At 36.6% G+C, this 16,062-nt stretch overlaps 1 protein-coding gene across 2 annotated transcripts in view; it reads left to right on the top strand.

The window, feature by feature from the left end:
• Nucleotides 1-16,062, top strand: part of ROCK1 (Rho associated coiled-coil containing protein kinase 1) — a 90,604-nt gene that overhangs the window by 34,197 nt on the left and 40,345 nt on the right. For both annotated transcript variants that reach the window (XM_075084790.1, XM_075084791.1), the window contains 9 exons: nt 630-730; nt 1,562-1,699; nt 2,884-3,059; nt 5,913-5,997; nt 7,841-7,985; nt 8,271-8,409; nt 9,259-9,350; nt 9,574-9,733; nt 12,366-12,432. In XM_075084790.1, coding sequence (XP_074940891.1) covers nt 630-730; nt 1,562-1,699; nt 2,884-3,059; nt 5,913-5,997; nt 7,841-7,985; nt 8,271-8,409; nt 9,259-9,350; nt 9,574-9,733; nt 12,366-12,432 — 1,103 coding nt within the window. The remainder of the gene's footprint in view (nt 1-629; nt 731-1,561; nt 1,700-2,883; nt 3,060-5,912; nt 5,998-7,840; nt 7,986-8,270; nt 8,410-9,258; nt 9,351-9,573; nt 9,734-12,365; nt 12,433-16,062) is intronic.

The raw sequence follows: 16,062 nt of genomic DNA, 5'->3' as shown, positions 1-16,062 counted from the left end.
GACCCACATGGATTAAAATAGACCGTTTTAATCTTTGACCAAATTTGGAATTAGAATATCTGCCCACTGGGAGTTTGTAAATTATTGTAGTTTATAGAATGACAGGTTTATATAAATAATTGCAATGATTCCCAGTGCATGTTTTAAATTAAAATCTACTTTTTTTTGTATTAGAATAATAAAAGTGCATAAAAGTGAAAGCTTATTTTTTAAAAGAGTTCCTTCAAGTGTCTCATATCTGTATTTTATGATATTTTCTCAGATGTGTTGTATATTTATCCAGAAATAATCTTTTATACTGATCAGCTTACAAGCAAGATCATGCTGGATATGAAATTTTTGCATAACTTTTTTTGGCAGGTAATTATTTTAAAAGAAATTCCCAAATTAAGATCTCCAGTAATTTGATTGTACAGTAGTCATTGCATTATGTTTATGTCAGCTTTTGGTTACTGTGGTAATGAGAATGAGGTCATGCATTCTGCAGAGGGGCTTCCAATCGGAAGGTAGGTTCAAAAGGAAGTCCTCTCTTCAAGCAGCACATCTTCTAATAACTATGAAAATTGATGTGAGATGAATGGGTTTAATTAAATTGATTATATATGAAATGTGAATTTTCTTTTATGTAGATAAAGACACAGTAAATAAAATGAGAGATCTGCGCATGAAAGCTGAAGATTATGAAGTGGTGAAGGTGATCGGTAGAGGGGCATTTGGGGAGGTTCAGCTGGTAAGTTCTGTTTCTATTTGTACTTTTCAATCTATTCTGTTGTATTTGCTCATGCATCTATTTCTGAATACAGTGTTCAGAAGATGCAGTCTTGTAATATTATAGCTTGTAGCTCAGTGAAATTTTCTTTCTTTTTATACCATGGAAATGTTTTTGAGAATCTCATCTTTCAGTACTCTCAAAGAGCACAAGTACTTGTTTTGCATTGCAGTCATGCTTCTCTATTAAAATAAAATGGAACATGTATTCCTTATAATCAAGAAAATTAGCCTTTGCCACTGTATACATGGACACTTGAACAAATCTTCAGGACTAGAAGAATTTCTGCCAGTTAAGGGACTACACTAGATTTTTGTGGACACAGTTCTCACAGATGACAGATAATGTGTGTTTGTGATAGATTAGCAACCAGGATTGTTCATTCTGCTTTACTGAAGTGAGAACTGGTGGGAGAAACTGGAAATATGGCAGCAACTATACATTTCTGCTACTGTACTCTGGAAAATGCTTATAGTTCTAACTTTATAGTATTTAAAGTGCCAATAATTGTCCTTTCAAAGACACATACCTGCAAATCACAAAGTGACTGTTTTGCCTGTGGGCTTCTATGTTGAATAGTCCTAGCAAGTATTTCAAGACCAATGAATATATTGTTCAGATATGGAATGTAATTATCCTGTATACCTACAATATATAATTTTTTACAAAAATGTGAAGAGTCTTATAAAACTTGTTAAATAGTGAAGCAGGAAAAGTAATATATTCAGTGGTGTTCTTCATATGTTCATGTGGCAAATTAATGTGTTCTGTATGTCACGCTTATCTTCATAGGTAAGGCATAAATCCTCAAGGAGAGTGTATGCTATGAAGCTTTTGAGCAAATTTGAGATGATAAAAAGATCAGATTCTGCATTCTTCTGGGAAGAAAGGGATATTATGGCTTTTGCTAACAGTCCCTGGGTTGTTCAGGTACAGTGGTATTCTTTTTAAAATATTGTCATTGTAGAATAGTTTCATTACAACACTGCATGGGTTGGATATTCATGTTTTCATTTTTAGCTTTTCAAAGTCCTGTTTTGGTTACGTTGGTCTGCCAGGCAAATATATTATTAAGATTAGGACAGCGGATACTGCACTTGCTTCAAAACTGTATTTTGTCATAACATTTACAAGATAAGCTATTCTGTTTATTATTAAAACTCTTTGCCAGATACGTATTGGTGAGCCTGTGCTCTAGTAATTCTTGAGGCATCCAGCATACCAGAAAGATATGCTTAAGACACAACTTCTGTATATTCTAACTCTGTGTGTATATTTGACTGCAGATTACACCCACTCGGGTTATTTTTTCCTCATTTCAGGTTATCACTGACAGTTTTTTGGGAGGCATTGCTGCCTTTGAAGTTTATAAGGAGCAAGCCTGAAGCAATCATCATGCATTATGTGTGCACATGTTAACTTGTTCATTTAAACTGTTCTTACCCTTAAGCGTGTAAATTCTTCTGTTAGGTTAGAATTAAACAAAAGCATTTAAATTTACTTAGATCAAATAAGTAACTACATTACTACCTATCTGGGAGTGATTGTCCAGAACAGTACTTTTGTGATTTTCAAAAGGTTTTAAGTTAGGAAACTTAAAAATACTTGCACTACTCATGTTGAGCAGAGCATTGATAACTGTAAGGGAAATATTTGTACTTAATTGTTTAAAATTTAGGCTCGCTTGCTAAACAATAAATACATTGACAATAGAATAATAAATATTTAGTGATAACACAAAAAGAATCAGGCAGATGTTTGCAACACAGTAGATTTATGGTTACGTATTTATCAGCTAGCACCCCAGTGAACAAGGAAGCATTTTCTCCTCTTACGCAATGAGCATTCTTTGAAATTGTCTCAAAGTTTATTGTACCAAATTCACTAATCTTAATTTGTTATCATTGTCATATAAAGGGATGGGATATCTGGCTGAAATTTACCTAGAGATTAATTCCTTTTCAGGAGGTCTGCAAAGCTGCTGCAGTAGTTGTAGTAATTCTGTTACTCTGTAAATCAGGTTGTGCAGAAATTCCTTTGATTTCCGACATGCAAAAGATTAAAGATAACTGGAACTTTGAGTGACTTGTTTTTTGTTTATTTGCTTTTTACAGTTATTTTATGCATTCCAAGATGACCGTTACCTTTACATGGTGATGGAATACATGCCTGGTGGGGACCTTGTGAATTTAATGAGCAACTACGATGTTCCGGAGAAATGGGCAAGATTTTACACTGCTGAAGTTGTACTTGCATTAGATGCAATTCACTCAATGGGTTTTATACACAGGTGAAAAAGAGAAAAGTGCTGTTACATAGTGTTGTTTTATTGCTGGTGTGCCAGCATGACTTCAGTAATTGTTTAGGCATTTTTAAAATTTATGATGTTACTTCTTTATTATTTCATCTTACAACCTCAAAGGTTCTTGCCATCAGAAACTACTAGTCTAAGGTGATACAGTCAAAATAAAGGTTTTCAGCAGGCTGATGTTCCTCAGTTTGGGGATTGATAAAATTGTCCCACTTCACCAAGAGATACAAGAACTAAAGTGGTGTGAACATGTTGGCCCTGAAATGGTTCTTGTCTTGTGATTAGAAAAACCTGTTTTGGGAATTTGTTAGCAGTAGTATCTGCTGTTAGGAATTATTAACTCTCTGTTCTGCATTTGAAGCCTCAGCTGGCATCAGTGACCCATTAAACAAGAATCTGTGAACACTGTGAGGAAAATCTCCCAGCCACATGTTTTCTTGTAAGGGGCAAGATGGAAAATTGAGACTTGACTTCGTTTCATTTTATGTACATGCCCTAAAGCAAAATGTAGTCACTTCTTGGATAGGTTGAGAAGTTTCCTTTTTGATATTTGAACTTTTATCTGTTGTTAGCTTTCAGTTGTATTAACTAGGAGCATAATAATAATTTTTTCAACAGGCAATACAGGGAGATTTTGAGGAAGACATAGTATAAATATTCTCAGTTTGTAATCTGGCCAGAAGATCAGTGTTAACACATAAGCTTTTGCAAAAAAAGCAAAAGCAAAGCAAACCAAACTACTAATCTGTTGCTCAAGTAAGATCTAGGGCATCATTAATTATGTAGCTATGCTACATCTAATGGTTAAATTGTCTGGCTGAACGAACCATTTGTTTGTGTGTATTGGAAGCTTTAGAATGCAGGCATTAGAAGTTGCCAGCAGCACAGCAAGTTTTTTTCCTGAAAATTTAGATTATTTTGACATCAGCCACCAGATCTTTTGGAATTTGTTTTCCACTGGTGTGAGTCTGATCAAATCTGAAGAATGAAAGGAAACTGATGAAAATGTGGGCTCACTGCTTACTGGATCGGGGACCTAGTGACAAAGGGCATGGAAACCGTTGAGGCTGCCATCTTTGCCTCAGCCTTCGTTGATAAGATCTGCTTTAAAGCCCCTCAGGTCCCTGTGCCTAGTGGCAGAGCCTGGGAGAGTGAAGCATTACGGTGGCAGAGGGTGATCAAGCTGAGTCCCAGTTATGCAAACTGGACATATGCACAACCAAGGCACCAGGTGGGATGTACCAAGGGTCATGAGGGAGCTGGCCAGTATCCTTATAAGACTGCTCTCTGTCACCTTTAAAAGGTTGCAGAAATTGGGAGATTCCTCATGACTGGAAAGAAGCAAATGGTGCACCCATCTTGCCCTAAGAAGGGAAAGGAGGGGAGGATCAGGGGAACTGCAGGCTGATCAGCCTCAGGGCAGTCTTTGGGAATCTTACAGAGTAAATTCTCAGAAGACCATTTCCAAACACGTGGATGGGAAAGTGACTGGGAACAACCTGCATGGATTTACCAAGGGTAAAGCATGCTTTACCAACCCGATTGCCTTCTATGATGAGATGGGCTCCACTGATGAGGGGAGAGCAGTGTCTGGTGTTTGTCTGGACTTTAGCAAGGTTTTTCATGTAGCCAGATGGGAAAGATAAGGTTTGAATAGGTAGAACAAAGGGTTGTGCTCAGTACCACAATGTCCAGTCAACTACCAGCAGTTCCTCAGAGGGTTGATGCTGGGGTTAGCACTAGATTTTCATTCAAAACATGAACAGTGTTCAGGTGAGACAGAAAGCATCAGTCATCAGTTGCCCAGCAAGACTTTGTGGAAAAGGTGGAACCAGATTTGAAGTTGCACACTGGAAACATGAAAGGCAATGGATGGCACAAGTTGCAGCAAGGGAATATCTAGCCTTTCATTAGGAATTATTTTTTCACTATGAGGGTGATGAAACAGAGCAAGAGAGTCCTAGAGAGGCTGTGGAATCTCCATCCTTGAAAAAAAAAATCAAAACTTGACTGGATTTGACCCTGAGGAACCTAATATAACTTTGAAGTTGAATCTAACTTTGTTAGCTGTAATTTGATCAGGCAGTTGAACCAGGGATCTTACAAAAATCCCTCCCACCCAAAATTATCCTGTGATTATACTGATATATTTCCACTGCGCTTCATTTCACACTTATGGCCAGAGTTTTCCTTTGAGGTCCCAGAAATATACTTTCTTCTGAAATTCATGTTATGCTTTCTTCGTGATTGTTTCCTACTATTATTCTGCTTCAGTATATTTAATAATAATTACCAGTTACTTTATGAAAACTTCTATAACAAAAGTACTTTGTGGAAAAGGGCATAAGGCAATGCTTTTGAGCCATGGAAAAATATTTGTTCAAATTAATGTGATTCTGAAAATGACATCTGTTTGTTCCCATAAATAGAAGTGGTACAGAGAAGAAGCTATGTTTTCAAGGTCTGTTTGAGGTAGCTAACTCAGAACCAGAATGTTTTTTTTTCTGTAGCTAGATCCTAGTGGAGAGGTACTTCAACCAGTGAGTGTTCGTTAGGAACTTGAGGTTCAACGTTAATGTCCAGATTTGTTAAATTTGGTGACTTGAGACTATATTCCCACATCCTTTATAATTCTTTGAAATGTTGTAGTTCAGCAGTTTGTGTTGGACATGACACTTAGAAAAAGCAGAAAAAAAACCAGAGGAAATAGTTGTGCTTTCATGTTGGTGGTTTTCCTTGCAATGTTGTATCTGAAAAATAGTTGACTATTATTGTTTTCATAAGTTAAATTGATTTATTTACTTTCAAATGTATATATTTTTCTCCTTTCAGAGATGTGAAGCCTGATAATATGCTGCTAGATAAAGCTGGTCATTTAAAACTAGCAGATTTTGGTACTTGTATGAAGATGAACAAGGTAAACATGTTTTTAAATTCACTTCCCTGTTTGTGAAAGGAAAACATACTTAAAAGTGAAAAGAAAATATACTGAAAGATTTTTAGCTAGATGAGAAAAGTAAAAAATTCCACTCTGTTTCCATTACTATTCTTTATGCATCCTATTCAATGGAAATGTAGAATGCAGAAATGGTTTTTTAAGTAGGGACAGTATCAACTTATATATGGTTTCCTAGAGGAACTTTCTGTAGTCAAGTCTTTGTCTCTAGATCCTCTGGATTATTTAAGTCTTTTTTAAATAAAAATTTAATGCAAAGAAGTGATATTATTTTTACGTAGCATGTCAGTAATAAAAGAATCAAACCTGACGTACAAGTCACTGAATCCCAGTTGTACCTATTAGCCATATGCTGATGTAGTGAATGGGCAAATCCAAAGGAAATAGGTTAAAGAATGTAATAGAATTATTCATGTTAAAAAAATGTATCCTGAGGTCACAAAAACAATATTTTACAACATTATTTCACATACTGTGAAGCACTGTTGGTCCCTACACAAAAATCTGGTTTGTGTCAGCTTGCACATACATATGAGGAAAACAACCTGAAATACATGGTACTTAATAGTGTCTGTGTAATATGTACATTGTGTTCTCACTGTATTCCAGGAGTTTTCAATAAATCACTGTAATTAGCCACTTTGCCATAAATAAAAGGCACCAGTGAAAACCAAGTGCAGGTTATGTGTGCAAATTCAAGGATTTGCCTCAAGTTGCAAACAGTCCACTTCAGTGGAATAGCCTACACAAAATTTGGCTTTATTTTGTCTTAATACAGATTTATCCTTGACTGATTGTGTTCTTAACAATGAGGAATTTTGAAATACAAAAAAACATTATCCTAGCGTTTCAGCTGTAAGTGCCAAAAAAAGAAAAGAAAAATATTATGCAACTTTGCTGTATATTAGCATTACAGAAGTAAACTTGTGTCAACAACACGTTACATTTGTGCTGTTCTAAACAAAGCAAGCGGAGTAGTCTTGAGCCTAGTCTGGAGTTTTGAAAGAGGAAGGTTACTCTGTGGGAGGGAAACGGCTTTGCACAGGAGCTTAATTTAGGAGCATTCTGGATGTTCTGCATCTGCAACACTGGATTTATATTTGTTGTATTTACTTATGTATTTTTATGCAAGTTTTTCTACTGATCCATTTCTTAGGAATGGCATGGGATTATTTCAGAAGTGCCTGAATGGCACTGGAAAGTGGCATGTGGTTGCAGCTGCAGTATTCCAGATGCCAGTTTCAGTGTGACTCATCTCTGTTCTGCCAGCCCTTTCTCAGGAGTGTGAGGAATGTCAAATGTTCCTTTCACCTGTTACCTGTTTTGGAGTCTGTCTACTTAGAGTTTCAAGACCCTGTCTACATTTAGTCTTCCTGGCATTAAGGATACTGGGTAGGACGTGAAAACATACACTTTAGCTGATCCTCTCAACAAAGTCCCTGATGTTGACCCATTTATGCTAATAGAGGAGCTTTCCCTGTTTATGGTACATGACACAATTTATACCGGCAGTAGCAGGAGAGGCTGTGCAGTGTTTACAGGGTCTAAATGCAATTCTGATTACTTCTTGGATATTAACTGAGGTTTTAAAAGTAGCTTTCACTGCATTTGACAAATCTGGTGCTTTGTTCTGGATTTAGTAGCTTAGAATTTAAAAATGTTAAAATACCCATTCAAAAAAGAACATTTGTTGACAAAAATGCATGTTGACCTGTTGATGTTGCTTCGGTTGCATGAACTCCTGGAAATGGCTTGCAATTTTGGATCTTATATTTAGGCCTGGCTGTTTTCCTCTTCTTTATAGGAAGGTATGGTACGATGTGATACAGCTGTGGGAACACCAGACTATATCTCTCCTGAAGTATTGAAGTCCCAGGGTGGTGATGGTTACTATGGGCGAGAATGTGACTGGTGGTCAGTTGGAGTCTTTTTGTATGAGATGCTTGTAGGTGAGTAGTAGGGTAATCAGAACTGCCTGCACTACTTAACTAGTCTCTATGTTAAAATCACTGTTTTTAACTGTTTAATTTATTAATCTTCTGACATAAGCTGTGGTTTATTGATCATGGTATTTATAGAATATGTTTTAGAAATATTCTACCACATTTCACAAGTATTTGTCCTTGCCTCTTGTTCACTTAGTTACTTCCATTGTTGCATATGTAGTTAAAATATTATAAATCAAATCTACAATACTTTTGATCTGCTTTTTAATGTTTTCATTGCTTTTTCAGGTGATACACCATTTTATGCAGATTCTTTGGTTGGAACATACAGTAAGATTATGAACCATAAGAACTCCCTTACTTTCCCTGATGACAATGATATTTCTAAAGAGGCGAAAAATCTTATTTGTGCCTTTCTAACAGATAGGTAAGATTTCAACTTTACTCAAAAGGAAAGTAAGCCTTCATTAAGAGAACTTGTTCTCATGTTGAAAAAACATATGTGTGTATATATATTTTTTTAATATATATTTGTTTTGTGTGGGTTTCTAAAAACTGCTCAATGGAAGTGAGCATTTGGGAGTTACTGGTTACTGCTCTTCTTTATGGTGGTAGCTGCTACTATGGGTATGTTTACCTTATAAATTTGAAGTGCTACTCCTTAGTAACAGCTACTGTTACCTTGGTCTGTGTTGCACAGCGCTGAGGGGCACGCAAAACAGATTCCTTTTGGGTGAAGCTAAAGCAAAAGGTGCATTTCAGGAGTGCCCCTAGCTCTTAGTAGGCATTCAGGATCAGGGTGGAGTCAGCTCAAAGGAAGCCCATCTGAAATGTGTGTGTTAGGTCTGTTTCACTTTGTGACTACATTCCTGTTGTACCTGTGCTACTTACTAATGTAAGCATTAACCTTTGCTTGAGAACTGTTGCTACGAAGGAGGGGGGCTGCTGTGTTCACTGGGCTTGCTTGGGATTGAAACGGTAGCATGAATTCCTAGAAAAAGTGGAACCTAGCTGCTGCTTGGCAGCTGCATAGCCAGTCTGTGATGGTGGAAGCGGTAGCAGCAGGACTTATGGACCAGACTTAAAACCAGACTGTGTTCTGAAATGTAGCTGCTGTGCTCCTATAGATATCTTTATATGAAAACTTGGAGATATGTCTATTTCTTACTTAGTTTGAGAGGTAATTTTTTGTCTTTGTTGTTAGATTATGCCTTAGAATGGGGCTGCAGAATAATTTATGTAATCTTCCATGCTTAATGAAAACACTCTTTAACAGGGAAGTGAGGCTAGGACGAAATGGCGTAGAAGAAATAAAACGGCACCTTTTCTTCAAAAACGATCAATGGGCTTGGGAAACTCTCAGAGACAGTAAGTATAATACTTTTCTCAGAGGCAGTGATCTGTCTTACTTAAGTATTATGTTAGTAAAAGGACTGCCATATTTCTTACTAATGGAATTCAAAGTTTTATTTACTCTGTACCAAGGAAAGAGTTTTCTTAGACACCAAAGAGAAATTGTCTCCAAAAATTCTTGGTTGTGTCGCATGAGTAATACAATGATTGCTATCATGCTATTCTGCTTTTTTTCTAGCTGTAGCACCGGTTGTGCCTGACTTAAGTAGTGACATTGACACTAGTAATTTTGATGATCTGGAAGAAGACAAAGGAGAGGAAGAAACATTTCCCATACCAAAAGCATTTGTGGGCAACCAACTTCCTTTTGTAGGATTTACGTACTACAGCAACCGTCGGTATGTATGCGGAAAGCAAGCTAATGATGTATTCTTTTGTCAACACTTTTCCTGACTCTTACCAACCAGTATTTAGATATGTGCCTTTTCAGATTTTTTTCAATGATTCAGAATCCTAACAAATTATACTCTTTTGACACTTCGATAATGATAACCAGTACTGCTAATCGTCAGTATCTTAAAATATCATGCTGAATTTGTGAATGTCTTATTCTGTATGAAGTCTATTATGTATGGTGCTGCAGAAGCTAAGCAAGAAAAATTTACTGTTGCCACTACTAGGTAGAGCTGCCGGCTTGGGTCTGGATTACATATGTAGTAATAAATCAGGGATACGAATGTCACTTTGTTTCTGAACTGTATATGAAGATTCCATACTTTACATCAGTGTTTTGCATGTGATAAATTAAACCTTGGCTTACTAGAACTAGTTTCTCCTGCCTATTATCTGTTTCATAATTTTTCTTTTTTTCTTTTCCAAAGAACTCATCCATTGCAGAGTGAGATTGTGGTGTCTTACAGTTTTCACTGTTATTTAGAAGACTTTAAATTACATCAGTTAAAATTATATTAATTCATACTTTCAGCAGTCATTATTTTTGTAGGCACTATGGATATAGCTATATCTACCTTCAAAAATCTTGATAACTTTTTCTTACTTCAAAAGCTGCTGTTAATTGTAGTGGGTGTCAGTCAGGCTTAAAATGGGCTGAAACTTCTAGTACACCATGTCAGATAGAGACTATTAGTTTTTATAGCATTTCTGGATAGGAAAGCCTTAAAGGATATCTATCCAAGGATGAAAATCAGATTTAAGAGGAAGCACTTCTCCAAGCCTGTGGTGAAATTATTTCCATCTCTGCAAAGAGTTGGATTTGTTGTTGCTTTCTGCATAGTAAGGTGTAGAAGGACTTGCAAGCTTTGCATACAAGTTTGTGTGAGTTCAGCAGTTCAGGAATTTTACTTACTGTTCTGATTTTAGTCTATAATTTAGAAGTCTTAATTTTTGCCTTGCAGGAGGATTTTGGAATATATTATCAAGAAGGTGAAGTGGCATGCAGAAGCTTGCTAATAATAAAATTTCTCCTTTCCCCCTCTTCCTTCTTGGGGGACAGTATCAGGAATTTAGAGAACTAAGTGGCTGTGTTTTGCTGTCATTGGAGAACTCTGCTACTTAATACTATCATAACTTTGTAGGCTTACTAGAACTAAAATGCTGTCCTAGAATTGAATTTTGTCCCGTAATACTCTGCTGGTGTGATAGTCTTGAAAAGTCTGAAGTGACCATTCCTACTTGCTAAACACATAATCCTAATATTTATTCCCTTTTTGTGCTGAAAATAGTTCAAACATTAAAAAGATTGCATATTTAGAAAAATATTGCACATTTATCTCCACCCTCCTCTGATTTCGTCTTATTCATGTTTAAAGAAAAAGAAATCTAGGAGAATGGTGTGACTTCTGTCCTTAAAGGAAGTAGTTCCATCTTTTAGTATAGAATACTTCCTACATCTGTAATCTCATTGATTGTAAACTAGGAAATATGGTTATTTATTACTGATATTCACCTGTAACACAGGTTTTGGAATACTAGTTGAGAACACTTTGTGGCTCTATCTGGCTTTTGTGTTCTCTTGTGGATTCTGAGGGACCTGGTGCTGCGCCTGTTTAAATATCACAATGTCACTGCTCAACAGCCCTGGTGTGCAAAATATGGTGGCTTCTTGTACTCAAGACAGCAAGTCCCTTTCTGTAGGGAACTGTTCCATTTTCTCTTTGTCATTTGGTAATCTGAAAGCAGTCTTGATGTTTAATTTGATTTGGCTTTGGAGGTGTCTCTGTTTTTACCCCCTTGAGATTTTAGAGAGGTTTTTGTATATGTAAAAATATGCATGTGAAACAAAAAAGATGATGTGTCCATCTTCCTCCTTGTATACATTGGAGAGTTTTACTGATGCAGCTAGAGGTGCTTTACATCTCTCTAGATCAGTTATCAGGCCAAGAATATCCCATCAAATACCAAAGGAATTTGAAGGTAGTAATTTGTATTTATTTACCTGACTTTTCAGATTCACAACAAATAGAAATCTGTGGTATTTTTAGAAAACGCTTACGTAAAATAAGAACATTGGCTTCAGGGCAAACTTTCTGTGTGTGGAACTCTTAGTAACTTTGTTGGAAGTTACACAATCTCTGCAGAGTTCGCTTCATTGCTGCTACTTGCTGCGTAAGTGCATGAATAAATATTTATGGGATGGAAGCCAATGAGAGTGTTGTAACCATGGAAAGCAAAGATCTTTTTAAATCGTTATTAAAAAAAGAAAAGTTTTTGTATTACTGTTTGGTGGAAATCCTTTTTTCTGAAGATCTTATACTGCAGTTTTCTGTTTTACCCTTTACAACAAATGATGTGGTTTTCAAATTAAATGCGCTTACATCTTAAAGTATAATAAAATGGTAGAAAATATAATGAAATAACAGAAATGAAAAAATCTGATTATATTACTTTTCGTTTATCCACATTTTGGAGAAAAAAATCTGAGAATTATGTTTTTCAATTATTGTATTCTATTTTTTCATAAACTTGCTTTTAAACAACTCCTAAAATAAAACTTTTTAAATGTTGTTACAGGTATTTAGCTGTCTCTGCAGAAAATTCCAATGATAACAGAACAGGCTCCAGCATGGATAAAAGTGTGGTATGTCTCACAGATTTTCAGCTTTGTTGGATCCTAGCAAAGAATCTATTGCATATATGGGAATAAACTGCGTTCTAAATGTCCCAAATTATTTTAGTGCTTGGAATATGGGGAAATCAGTGCATAAATTTTAAGTGTTTAGTATGGCCTGCCTATTAAAATTATTGGAAAAGCAGAATTTTAGTTCTTCATGTAACATTGGTTTTCCTGAATTGGGATAAAATAGCTGAAACGGCCTACTCTTTTTATGGAACTGGATTCACAGTTTTTGTCTTTAGAAATATTGAAGTGTTTGTCCTGTATTTTTAGAGTGCCTTATCGATCCCAGGTGTACCCTGGCTTTTTGGCAATCATGGAGCCTGAATGTGAGTGTGCTGGGATGCTTGGGCTTACCAGGAGCCCGCCAGTTTAACTCTGGAGCCGGACTTCCTGTGACCTAAGTGGGAGGTGACAGATAATGTGCTGACCTTGGGTATTCTGCTCCTTCCCAAGGGTGTCCCACAAGTTATTGGGAATTGGGGCACTGAGGATCTGTATTTATAGAGTAGCTCACCTGGCAAGAAATGTTCAGGAATTCTTTCAGTTACTGCTTCCCAAGCTGCTTGGCAGTCAGGTTTCCAGGAAGGTACGGTGAGGTGTTGGTAAAAAGGCCTGCTTGGGTTCTGTGTAAGTTCTTGTGTAACTCAAGCTATTCCCTTAGAGTGGTCTGATATTTTACAAATTACATTCTTTTCAGAAGTAAACACTGTCAAAAAAAATTAACTCTAAAAGAAGTCATCTTGGCTTTGGCTATGATTTACTTTGTTAGTATTTTGTTCTGTTTTCCATTTAAAGTAAAAGAGAAGCAGATACTGATGCATGTTCCCTTTTCTCTTAAACTTGCAATATAAAGGTTTTAATGATATATTGTATTACCCAGAGAAAAACTGTGAAGGGCAGGGGAACTGATTATGTACTTTATTGGGCTAACTGTATTTATTAACCATTGAAGTGTCTTGATTTCTTTATGTATGTTGATGTGTTCCATAAATTTTCTTTTTCTCGTAAGCATTTGGCTGTTGATATGGTAAAATTAAAAACAGAGCCAGACTTTCAAATACTTGCAGATACTTAAAGCTGTGTGCTGGCCTTCGGTTGACTCTGAAGAGAGTTACTGGATGGACTTGACATAATTAGTGGGGTATGGGCACCTGCATGTAGTTAAAGAACCCTCAAGAGTCCTACCCATATTGTCAGGTGTATTTGAATGTCTTTGATTTTAACAGTTCTGGGAGGTGAAGCTCTGGAAGGATATGAGTGATATAGAGAGCTTTAAATGAATGTTAGGTCTTTACTACAAAGTATTTTTATCTGCAGTTCTTTCTCAGCTGTTTTTCTTTCTTTACATGCTGCAATGAAAACAGTACTGTTAAGACATGGTTAGCAAATAATTAGTTCTGGAAATATAACACAAGATGTTACCTGGGCTATCTGCATTTTGACATGGTACTGAGCGTCTTCTGGGAGGGATTGAGTGCCAGAAATTTCCAAGGAATTAATTTGCAAGTGTGTAAAACTTCACAGAATTGGGCCATGAAGCTGGAGAGAAATGGAATTCAATGTCCTTCAACTGAATGTTAAACCTCTTTGAAGATCTGATTATTTACTTTGGTTTAGTGCTACCGTAACCACCTGCCAATGGTTCAGATATTAAGAAAGAGGAGATTAACAGATTCTTTTGCACTGGGTCTTTGGTTTTCTTCATGTTTCAGGGTGCAGAACCAGACACACTATGCTGTGGTGATTAAAAAAAAGAGTATGGCAGCTCCAGAGGGATTTTTCTTGGCTTCTCTGTTGTAGGCAGGCGTTTCCATATTCCTTTCCTCCCCCACCTCCTACTCCAAATGGAAACTGAGAACAAACTAAAACACAAAGGAATGCTTTTAATACTGAGTTAATTGTAACTCAGGATTATCTTAAGATATTATTTAGTCTGATGATACCAGATTGTGCAAACTTCTCTGGAAGCCTTGTTGTCTTGTAGTAATGTAATTAGACTGTTCAGCAAACTTAGATAGGCCCCTTGGGGTACAGCCCTATAAAGCATTCAGAGACAGGAAGAAGCAAGAGGAGGCAATAGAGGTCCAAACTAGTAGGAGTCAGTACAGAAATGCCTCAGCTGCCAGATGTCTTTTTGGACCTGTTCCTCATCCGTCCCATTTAGTTCCTTCATGCATCCTGTCTGAAAGGGCTATAAAATGAGTAACCAAGAAATGGAAGAGCAATATGTTGAAACTTCTTTATCCTTTATTTTTGTGCATTAGCTGTGGTCCTTTTTTACTAAAGAGAGTGCTAGCCTTTAAATAGTCTTGCTTCTTGATTTCTCAGTGGTTCATACCAAGGAGATAAATGTCTTGTGTACTGGTCCTCCTTCCTTTTTTCTCAAAGTTTAGATTCAGAGGCCATCTCTGTTGTGTTTGACTACAACCATTGTCTTACCCACATGGTGTTATGTTGTATGTCATACCATTAATTGGTTTTCCAGAGCTGTTCTGTAAGTGCTGAGAAGTCTGCTTCTTCCAGTATTTCCTTACTCTCTCAAGGCTTTGTGGTAAATACATAGAATAGAGTGGTAAATATATAAATATCTCATTTCTGCTTAGTCCCCAGTCTCCACATCTGTGTTCTTCTTCTGAAGACTTGAGAGCAGCTTAAGAACGTGGAAGAAAGAAAAAGGAGGAAATGAGAAAGGATCTCCAATTCTTGAGAGCACTTGAGTGCTCCAAGCTTTATTTCCTACTACAATGGGAAGGAGAATAGATTGAAAGTAGGAAGTAAGAAAAATGCCTGCCTGGAATTAGGCAAAAATAATCTCGCCTATAACTTTCTCATTTAATATGGATAAAGCATGCTACGATATGTCTCCATAGTTTTTCTAAACATTTTTTGTGGGAAAAGGTAAAAACGAAGACACAGAGATCGGAGGAACTGTGGAACTGTTCTGTTGCTTCTTTTTCTGGGATGATTGTGCAAAAGGAGTCAGGCAATTGTCAGAGTTTTGAAGTTAGAAAAAGGAACAAGAAAACAAAGGGTCAGAACCACTTGAATATTTTGCTTTGAAGAGAGTCTAGGTCTCTTCTCTGTGCAGTTCCAAGAGTGTTGAGGGAAATTGTGGAAAGCTAAATAAGGCTGAAATCCTGACGTGATCAGCCCAAATGTTTAAAAGAGTGAATCAGCATGGGTGTGACTTAACGAGCTTCCTTAAAATTGACACCATCTTGTTAACTTGAGGATTTTGCTGATATTGGAGTTGGATTATTGTGCCCAGAGATGTAGTAGAAGGTAGATGTTTTGAGAATACATTGAAAAGAATTAATTTCTGAGTTTATCTTGCTGGCAAACAGTATGTGCTATGTGGTGATGTTCTGTATTAATATTTGAAGTTTGATAGTATTTTCAAGCCTTAGTATAGTACTAGCTGTAAAAATTATCTCTGACTAAATAGATGTTAAGCGCATTTTCCCCCTATTGCTAATAACTGACAGGCCTGGTTCTGCTTCCTAAACTTGTTAAGAGCTTGAAGATGCGTTGCAAAATACATGTGGTAGTTCATGCTAGAAAAAGAAATTTTGAGACTAATTAAAATGCTTT

This window comes from Phalacrocorax aristotelis, chromosome 2 (genome assembly GCF_949628215.1).
Source record: "Phalacrocorax aristotelis chromosome 2, bGulAri2.1, whole genome shotgun sequence".
NCBI classification, from domain to species: Eukaryota; Metazoa; Chordata; class Aves; order Suliformes; family Phalacrocoracidae; genus Phalacrocorax; species Phalacrocorax aristotelis.
This window is presented reverse-complemented; position numbering and strand designations above follow the sequence as displayed.